Raw genomic sequence first — 10,083 nt, 5'->3', positions numbered from 1 at the left:
GTGTGTGTGTGTGTGTGTGTGTGTGTGTGTGTGTGTGTGTGTGTGTGTCTTTTCTTGGAGACAGAATCCAGAGCCTGCACCTGCTAGGCAAGTACTCAATGGCTGAGCTGTATCCCTCCCGCCAACTCACAACACATTTGTTTTAACAGAGTTTAGGTGCGGTAGTATCCTGGTTGGTCTTGAACTCCTGGGCTCAAATGATTCCCCTGCCCTAGCCTCCAGGGAAGCTGAGTCTGTTGGCACAGCACACAGGTGCCCAGCTCACACACAACCTGTGGGTGGATTCAGCAGAGTGCCTGCTGTTCCGGCGGGCAGGCTGAGAACTGCCCAGCAGAGGGAGCCAACACCAACACCATTCCGTAAGCGCGACGGTTCTGATTTGGGCAGACCCCACACGCTCCTTCGCTCCTTCGGCAGCACTGTGGTGCAAGGCGGTGCTCCCAGACGAGGGGTGCCTTCGCCAAAACACAGCGTGAAGTGGCTAGAGTGACCACTGCCTTCCTTTTCGGGGTGGCCAGGAATCTTTCTTGATGTCTTACAGCAAAAGATGGGGTAGGATGTGGTCCTTTCAGGCAGGACCACTAAGGCTTAGTGGAAATCTGGAGGAGGAGACGCCCCCCTCCCCCCAACTACAAGAGTCAGGGCAGAGGAGAGTGTCCATGAAGGAGAGAGACACTTGAGCATCTCTGAGGAGGCCATGTGTCAGGACCAAGCTTTCTTGACAGTAAAGCATAGTGGCCAGAGCGCACCAACTGGTCCATACAAATCATCTTTTTGGAGCCACCTGTAACCCCAGCACTCAGAGAGGCAGAGGCAGATAGATCTCTGTGAGTTCGAGGTCAGCCTGGCCTACTTAGTGAGTGAGTTCCAGGCATAGTGAGACTCTGTCTCAAAAAGAAAAAAAAGAAGAAAGAACGAACAAACGATTGAGGCCTTAACTGTCTTTGAATGCAGGATTTTTGAACAGTAGAAAAATCCTTAGAAATGAGACAAGCACATAGTAGGTGCTCAGCAAAATTTCCTGAATGCATAGATACTTTGATGTCTTGTCAAAGAAAATTGTGTGTTGTTTGTTTGGTAAGAGCGTAGAGACACAAAGCATGAAGCATTGGCTAACTGAGGTGGCCATTTAACATAACAAACCCGATGCTGGCCAGCTCCCTCAGCATCCCTCAGAACCTGTGGCTCCCCCCAGCACTAACCACCCTGCCCCCTACCCTACACCTCCCAAGGCCTGGGCTTCTGCCTCCCTTCTCTCAGCCATTTTGGCTACCCCCATCTCTTAGCCTCTTGGCTGGGGGCCCCTTTCTTGCTCTTCCTCCCCATCTCTCCTCTCATGGTCTAATTTAGCTTGCCAGTCATGGTCAGCCTGGACTCTTCCCTCTGTCCGCTTTCTCCCTTACATGTATTATAATAAAAATCCTCTCCGTGCTTCATGTCCTCCTCCTCCTTTTATTTCATTTTTTCGTCCACCCACCATGCACGCCAGAAGCAGATGTGGCCCCTGGGCAGTGCAGACGGCAGGCAGAGAGGGTTAGTAAGCGCTTCTGGTGAGAACCTGTGCTCTCATTGCCCTGGAGTGAGGCCGCTGCCCTCAGTTATGTGGGCCTCCTCCCACTCAGGGGAATCCAGCTCCTTCCCCGGGCTGTACTCGTGAAGCCCGTGTGACCCACTCTCTTCCCCCGGGTGGTCCAGCCTCTCCCCCACCCCCCAGATCTTTTGATATCCAACTCCCGAAGATGATGGAGCCTCTTTTTTGGTATTGATGTCCTTATTATTTAGTGTCTCACTAAATGCAAGCCCAGAGCAATAAAACCTGCTTGGCTCACAAGCGCCGCCTCAACGGCAGAAGCTTCATCCGAGCTAAATACTCTGCTTTTTGAGACAGGGTGTCTCTGTGTAGCCTTTGGCTGTCCTGGACTCAACTCTTCAGACCAGGCTGGTCTGGAACTTACTGAGATTCACCTGCCTCTGTGGGATTACAGGCGTGCGCCACCACGCCCGACTACGAGCCGATTTTTAAAAGTGAATTTACAGGGATGTGGCCCATTTCCACCGCCCCAGAGAGATCCCTCACCTCCGTTCAAAAACGTATCTCTGTTTCTCCTCCCACCTCTCACCCCTGGTTCCCAGTCACTGATCTCCTTTCTGTTTTAAAATATTTGCCTCTTCTGGGCGTTTCATGCAAACGAAAACAGGTAAGACACAGCCTGTTATGTCTAGCCTGCTTTACTGAGCATGTCTTCAGGGTGTATCCGTGTGGTTTGTTTGGGTCGTTCATTTCTGATTCTGCCGATCACCCGCTGTCTACCTGTTGAGGGGTCATTTCTGCTCTCCAGCCAGGGTCGCTAGAGCTGTGAGGAGGAGGAGGAGGGCGTGTGAGCCAGTGGTTGTGATCGAGTATGCGTTCGTGTCTCTTCAACAAATATTCATAGTGGGGCTGTTGGCACTGGGTCAATGTAGGTGTAGCTTTCTAGAGACACCACTGAATCGCTCTCCACAGCGGTCACCCATGGTGCATTCCCTCGGGCACTGCGAAGGCGTTGCCGTCTCTCCATCTCTGCCAAAGCTTGGTTCAGTCTGGTGTTCCGCTGACGGCCATTCTGGCCTGTGCTGGTCTTGTACTCTGACAGTGTGCTAGCTCTGAGTTTGAATGGAGCCGGGTGTGAAACACGCACCCTCTCTCCCCCAGCCCATACCTAACGAGGAGGGGGACCTGAGAGTCCTTTCCCTGACCTGAGCGAGAAGGACACTGGGCATCAAACAGTGGTGCTCTGTTGCGGTTTACGCCCCCACCGAAGGATAACTGCCCTCATGGCTCCCTCCACCATCACCTTCGCCATCATCACCTCAGATCCTCGCCTGCGCCACAGGGACCGTGGCAGGAGCAGGGACAGGCTCTATTCTATGTACTGAACATGTTTTGTTTTGTTTGAGGCAGGGGCCTCACTTAGCCCAGGCTGGCCTCAAGTGTGTAGCCAGGAGCTGATGACCCTGAGCTTCTGACTGTTCCTCCTACCTTCCGGGATTACAGGTATGCACCACCATACCGGCTTTGCATGCTGGGGCTCGAACTCAGGGCTTGGTGCCCGATGGGTGCTTGCTGCACCAACTACGCTACAGCCCCCATCTAAGCGCTCTTTCCATGGAGCTACGTACTGGGCTAACGTATGTGCTGTGACCTAAGAAACCGTACCGGTGCCTCTGTTTTACGGAACGGGAGACACAGAGCTGGAGCCCTTTGCCCCAATCACAGAGTTAGCAAGAAGCAGAGCTGGCTGCAGAGGCCAGCGCTTCCTCTGTGCATCCGGCTCCCCACGCTGATGAGCACTGGATATCCTCCGTTCTGAAGAGGCGCCCTGAAATCCAAGTGAAGGAGCTAAAGCCTGAGCCGAGCCGGGCGACGGAAGCCGTCCTCCCGGAGAGCGTGTGTGCAGCGACCCATGCTCCCTTGGAATTTGTCCTTTTTTTTTTTTTTTAATTTTTGCATATGGACACGGCCCTGATAGCAGAGCTGAAAGCATCTTTTGTGCAGTTCTGCAGCGAGTGACGTCATAGGCACCACCGAGTCTTTCTCGTTTCTGCTGGACAGCTAGCTCACTGCCCTGGCGCTGGAGGAGCCGGCAAGGTGCCGGTGCCGGGCGCCGGCTTCCCAGGACGCTGGTGAGTGTGGGGGCCGAGGGGCGGAGGGGCAGAAAAGCAGGGTGGCAGGAGGGAGCAGGTGGGGTGCTCCGGGGAGGCTGAGGCGGGGATGGCCACCCTCCTGCTCGTCTCCCCAGCTCCCCACCTGATCCCCCACCCCTCTGTGGCTCACTAGCATCCACAGCCATGGAGACAGGCTTCTTCCCCGGCAATCACTGGCTTTTCTTCTCCGTGTACCTGCTGGTCTTCCTCGTGGGGTTCCCCCTCAACCTGATGGCGCTGGTGGTCTTCGTGGGCAAGCTGCGCCGCCGCCCGGTGGCCGTGGACCTACTCTTGCTGAACCTGACCCTTTCGGACCTGCTGCTGCTCCTCTTCCTGCCCTTCCGCATGGTGGAGGCGGCCTGTGGCATGAGGTGGCTCCTGCCCTTCATCCTCTGCCCCCTCTCCGGGTTCCTTTTCTTCACCACCATCTACCTCACCTCCCTCTTCCTGACGGCCGTGAGCATCGAACGCTTTCTGAGCGTGGCCTACCCACTGTGGTACAAGACGAGGCCGCGGGTGGCCCAGGCCGGTCTGGTCAGTGGCATCTGTTGGTTCCTGGCGTCAGCTCACTGCAGTGTGGTCTATGTCACCGAATACTGGGGAAACGCCACCTACAGCCAGGGGACCAACGGGACGTGCTACCTGGAGTTCCGGGAGGACCAGCTGGCCGTCCTCCTGCCCGTGCGCCTGGAGATGGCCGTGGTCCTCTTCATGGTGCCCCTCTGCATCACGAGCTACTGCTACGGCCGCCTGGTGTGGATTCTCAGCCGGGGCGCCAGCCGGCGCCGGCGCAGGAGGGTGATGGGCCTCCTGGCGGCCACGCTGCTCATCTTCTTCTTGTGCTTCGGGCCCTACAACATGTCCCACGTGGTGGGCTACGTCCGGGGGGAGAGTCCGACCTGGCGGGACTACGTGCTCCTTCTCAGCACCCTCAACTCGTGCATCGACCCGCTCGTCTTCTACTTCTCATCCTCCAAGTTCCAAGCCGACTTCCAGCAGCTCCTGGGGCGGCTGACCAGGGGCTGTGCGTCCCGGACTCAGGAGGTCAGCCTGGAGCTGAAGGCCAAGAACGGAGACGTGCAGTCCAAGGAGTGTCCAAGCTAGAGGAGGGGGTGGGGCGGAGGAGCGGGCGTGGGGACCCGTCGGCCCGGCGCCTCGGGGCGGGTGTGTGTCCGCGGGGCATTCCCTAGCCCAGACAGACAGGCCGCGGCGAGCCGGGCCGAACACACCGCTGTCCCCCTCCACGTCGCCCTCCTTCCCACCCTCGCATTCGCTTTGGGTTCCGCTCTGGGAAGCTGTGGTGGCGAGAGAGGGAAGAGCCGAGCGCGCCGCTCTGCCACCGCCAGCCAGCTGCGGAGCCTCGCTGGGTGAAAGAGGGAGGGGACCGTCCGGGGCTGGAGCCGCGCTGGGGACCTAGGCTGGGGCAGGGGTGCAAGCCCTGACTCCTCCCCGCCCTTGGGGTCGGGGAGACGGAGACGGGGGGTTTCTAGGGGAACAGCAACCTGCCCTTGGGAGGCTCTCCTAGAGCGCTCTCACTCCTCCTTAAATTAGATCTTCTGGGATGCTTGTGAGTAATGGCAGGCAAGGGAAAACGATCCAAATAAATTCGGTACCTAGCAAAAGGATGACGTTTCCACATCTTCTTAGTTTTTCTGGGTAGGGTAGGAGGTGGATGAAAGAAAGGTTCACCCACACTCTGAAGGACGGGAACTGAATAAAATGCCCAGGTGCCTAGGGGATCCGGCTTAGAGGAATAAAACTAATTTCTTTCTTGCTTTCTCTCTCTTTTCCTTCCTTCCTTCCTTCCTTCCTTCCTTCCTTCCTTCCTTCCTTCCCTCCTTCCTTCCTTCCTTCCTTCCTCCCCCTCTTTCTCTCGTTTTAAAATTTAGGGCTGGGGGTGTAGCTCAGTTGGTGAATGACAATGGACGAAGTAAGGCAGGCATGGTGGTGCATACCTTTAGTCCCAGCACTCAGGCAGAGGCAGGTGGGTCTCTGTGAGTTAGAGGCCAGCCTGGCCTAAAATGCAAATCCGGGACAGACAAGGCTGCAAAGGGAAACTCTGTCTCGAAAAACCAAAAAGGAAGGAAGGAAGGAAGGAGGGAGGGAGGGAGGGAGGGAGGGAGGGAGGGAAGGAAGGAAGGAAGGTCAGTGGACTGTGAGGATGGGGCTGATGAGCAGAGACTGAGAGAGCCTAGAGGTTAGCATTGAACTTGACAGGTGAACAGGCACCATAGTAAATGGAGGGCCACAAGTTCCTCTTGCCAGAGACAAAGAGATGACCCCCTTTTTAGCCAGCAGGAACTTCCTTTAGGGCTCCGAGGGAATGTGGGCTTGGTGTGAAAGCCCAGCCTTGGGAAAAGGACTGTCTTAGGGGACCAGCCAGTTGTAGGGTGTTTACCAGGCTTCCCATCCTGGCCTCACACACACCTGTGACCTCAGCAGCTGGGAAGACGGGAGGCAGGAAGCGCACAAGTTCAGGGTCACCCTCTGCTACCAGAAACCCTGTCTCAAAAACGAAGCAATATCAACCGCAGAAAGCTGCTGAGGAACTTAGACGGAATTCCCGAGACGGGGCTGACTCCAGCAGGAAGGTTTTCCATGAACAAAATTCACAGTCTTGTTTGGGAGGCTCCTACAAGCATCAGGTTTGTATCTGGGAGAGGCCATGTGGCTCAGGTCTTAGGCACAGGCTCCCTGCTATTTTGACATTCTTTTAAAACCGTTAGTGTGTGTGTGCGTGCGCGCACTCGAGCTCGTGCATGCACAAGGGTGTGTTTTTGCCTCCAGGCATGCCTGTGGACCATGCATGTTCCTGGCACCCTCTGAAGTAGAAAGAGGGCATTGGGTTCACTAGAACCAGAATTGCAGAGAGCTGTGAGCCACCGTGTTGTTGCTGGGAACCAAACCCGGGTTCTCTGCAGGAGCAGCCTGTGCTCTTAACACCTGAGTCTCTTTCTTGTCTAGGTCTCACTCTGTAGCCCTAGCTGGCCTAGATCTCACTATGTAGACCATGCTGACCCTCCAGTCACAGAGACCTGCCTGCCTCTGCCTCCTGCACCACCACATCCAGACTCACTTTTGTTTTTTAAAGATAGAGTCTTTCTTTGTAGCCCAGTCTGGCCTCAAACTTTCCACCTTTTTAAAACCGGGCACCTGAGTGCTGGTATGACAATCATGAGCTAATGTTCCAGGCATTCTTTAATAAATACATAAATAAATAAATATATACATACATAAATATATCAATAAATCCCACGCTTGCTGGGTTCTTGTATGCCCTGAGCTATAAGCAGTGGATAGATAGATAGATAGATAGATAGATAGATAGATAGATAGATAAAAGATCGATCCCATGCTCGCTAGGTTCTTGGATGCTCTGAGCCATGAGCAGAGAGTGTTCTTTGGAGACAGCCGCTCACTCCTCTGCCCAGGCACCTTGGCCAAGAGCTGTCCTAACACAGGGTATGACGCTCACAAGTGCGACACAGATGTGTGCTCTCCAGTGCCTAACTGAAGACCGTTTACCAGGAGAAGAGAGCATTGCTGTTTCCATTCCCAGCCGCCTCCTCCCTTCCAGGTAAGCGCTTGCTGGAGAGCCTCTCAGCTTAGGCCCCACAGTCATCTTTCCTGAGTGATTAAATAAAACAGAATGAGCTAATGGAGAGACAGACGAATCTGTATCATATAAATGCAGGTTTATTGGGAGCAGCGAGCGAGGGGGAAGGGAAAGGAGAGGGCGTGCTGATGGGGGCGGGGGAGAGAGAGGGCAGGAAGGTAGGAAAGGGGAGCAAGGGCAGAAAGGAGAGGAAGGGCCTGGGAGAGAGGGGTGGAGGGCAGGGGGTGGCAGCCACGCCCTGCGGCAGATGGGGACTTTAACATTTCCAACAGCTGCGGTGGACCTCAACCTTCCTGAGGCTCTGACCGACCCTTTAGTACAGTTCCTCACGGTGTGGTCAGCCCAACCACAGAATTATTTGAAGTTGCTACTTCATGACTGAATTTTGCTACTGTTATGAATCACAGTGTAAATATCTTTGTTTTCCACTTGGGCCACTCCTGTGAAAGCGTCTTTCCACTCCTAAAGGAAGGGGTGGCGATAGCCAGCAAGCCACTGATTGAGAGCCCCCGCCTGAGAAGGGCTTCGTGGGAGTCTTTATCGAAACAATTCCCCGCAGAGAATAGAATTGCACACCTGTCAGGATTCTAAATTCAAGGCTAGCCTGGGCTACAGAGTCACATCTCTAAATAAAAAGGGCTGACGATGGAGCCCCACAGTGAACTGGTTGCCTAGAAAAGTACAAGACCCTAAATTTTAGGTGCTTTAAGGTTTTGAGGGTTTTTTTGGTTTTGTGTTTTGAGACAGGGTTTCTCTGTATAGCCTTGGCTGTCCTGGACTCCCTTGGTAGACCAGGCTGGCCTCGAACTCACAGAGATCCGCCTGCCTCTTCTTCCCTGGGTGCTGCGATTACAGGCGTGAGCCACCGAGACTGGCAACACGATCCTAAATTTTATCCCCAGCAAAACAAACAAATGAAATAACTCTTGCTTAATCCTTGTAAAGTTAACCTGAGCCCTGCTGTCCTCAGCCCCACTGTGCTGCAGGGGACCCGGCTCCCCGTAGCCTCCTTGCTTCCCTCTGTCTGCTCATAAGCTTGGAAGAGGACTCAGCCTGCCCTGTTTCAATTAACTATCCTTTGTTTTCTTGTTGTTGTTGCTGTTTAGAGAGCATCCACGGACGGAAAGCAGGTCCGTGCTTGCCATGGGGTGGGAATAGCTAAAATGGAGCTATTTTAACTATTTAACGGGGCAGATACTCCTGGGACGTTCGAGGGTGATGGAGAAATTCTAGAACTCGGTAGACCTGGGATGTCAAGTCATAAGTCAAAGCCATGAGTTTGTAGCGGATAATATTTTTGCCTAGTAAGCTTGACTGTGTGATTGTGTGTGTGTCTCATTCACACACGAGAGAGAGAGAGAGAGACAGGGTGAGGTGTATTTGTGTACACTGGTTTGTGTGTGCCCGTACGTACACACGTGGAAATCGGAAGCTGACATCTGGTATCGTATTGTCCTGCCTGAAGATCCGGATCTGGTTGTGGGAACCCACTTGGTGGAAGGAGAGAAGTGACTCATCCAAGTTTGACCGTCACACACACATCCCCTGCCCCACCCAAATAATCAAGTAGATAAGGTTTTTGGTTTGGCTTGGTTTTTTGATACAGGGTTTCTCTGTGTAGCCTTGTTTTGAATCTGGGTCTTGGGAGCCACCATGTGGTTGTGGGAATTGAACTCAGGACCTCTGGGAAAGCAGGCAGTGTGCTCTTAACCACTGAGCTATCTCTCCAGCCTGAATCTGGGTCTTGTGTATCCCCAGGCTGGCCTCAGACTCAGCAGGTAGCCAAGAATGACCTTGGTTGGGCTCTGGATACCCTGCCTTCACCTTCCAAGGCTGGGGTCTCAGGCTCCCGCAGACCACACCCAGGTGTTCCTTCCTCCTCTCGAAGGTGCCAAATATTGTTTTATTGTACTTATCTAAATTGTGTGAGCTCTCTCCCTCCCCGAGTGGGTCCCTGGGGACTGAGCCCGAGTGACCAGGCCCTGCAGCAGCCACGTTCAGCTGCGGACAGCCACCCCACAGCTCCCCCGATTTTCAACAAGAATCTTGCTCTGTAGCCAGCGCTGGTGCCACATTCATCAGCCCCCTTCCGGGAGCTAGGATTGTAAGCTGGCAGCATGGAGCTGCCCGCTGTGTCTTCATTGCCTCAAAAAGCCACGCGGAAGGACTAACCTAGATGTCACGCTGTGGTGTCCACAGGCGCCTGGAATCCACTGACTGGCTTTCTCAGAGTGTGTCCCCATTGTTAAGTGGGTCAAGGGACTTGCTGACTCTTCACAAGTGTTCTCACCAGGCCCTGGTCGAGGGCCAAAGTCTGAGAATGTGCCCCTCCCCCACAGGGATGGCTATGGAGGACAAGCCTCTCTCTCTCTCTCTCTCTCTCTCTCTGGTGTCTGTGTGTGTGTGTTTTGAGACAGAATCTCACTGTCTAGCCCAGGCCAGTATCAAATTAATAATAATTACCTCAGAACCCTGGGTGCTGAGGATATAGACCATATCACCATGGTCAACTTTCTTTCTTTTTGTTTTTTTTGTTGTGTTTTGTTTTTCTGTGACAGGGTTTCTCTGTGTAGCCTTGGCTGTCCTGGACTTGCTTTGTAAACCAGGCGGGCCTCCAACTCACAGAGCTCTGCCTGCCTCTGCCTCCTGAGTGCTGGGGTTACAGGCGTGCACCACCATGCCCGGCTTTTTCTTCCTTCCTTCTTTTCTTTTGTAAAAAAAAAAATGTATTTTGTGTGTCAGGTTGCTTTATCTGCATGCTATGTCTTTGCACTGCCCGAGTG

General features: G+C 54.0%; 2 protein-coding genes across 3 annotated transcripts in view; both read left to right on the top strand.

Moving 5' to 3' along the window:
- The window catches only part of Ffar3 (free fatty acid receptor 3), a 5,469-nt gene extending 169 nt beyond the window's left edge, over positions 1-5,300 (top strand). Inside the window, exons 2-3 of one of the 2 annotated variants that reach the window (XM_055594680.1) lie at positions 2,693-3,663; positions 3,818-5,300. In XM_055594680.1, coding sequence (XP_055450655.1) covers positions 3,829-4,788 — 960 coding nt within the window. In that variant the 5' untranslated portion in view covers positions 2,693-3,663; positions 3,818-3,828 and the 3' untranslated portion in view covers positions 4,789-5,300. Of the gene's footprint in view, positions 1-2,503; positions 3,664-3,817 lie in introns of both variants that reach the window. The other variant, XM_055594679.1, reaches the window with a different exon arrangement.
- Positions 1-10,083, top strand: part of Ffar2 (free fatty acid receptor 2) — a 30,213-nt gene that overhangs the window by 167 nt on the left and 19,963 nt on the right. The window lies entirely within an intron of this gene.

The sequence above is a fragment of the Psammomys obesus genome, unplaced genomic scaffold (assembly GCF_907164565.1).
Source record: "Psammomys obesus unplaced genomic scaffold, mPsaObe1.curated_primary_1811, whole genome shotgun sequence".
NCBI classification, from domain to species: domain Eukaryota; kingdom Metazoa; phylum Chordata; class Mammalia; order Rodentia; family Muridae; genus Psammomys; species Psammomys obesus.
This window is presented reverse-complemented; position numbering and strand designations above follow the sequence as displayed.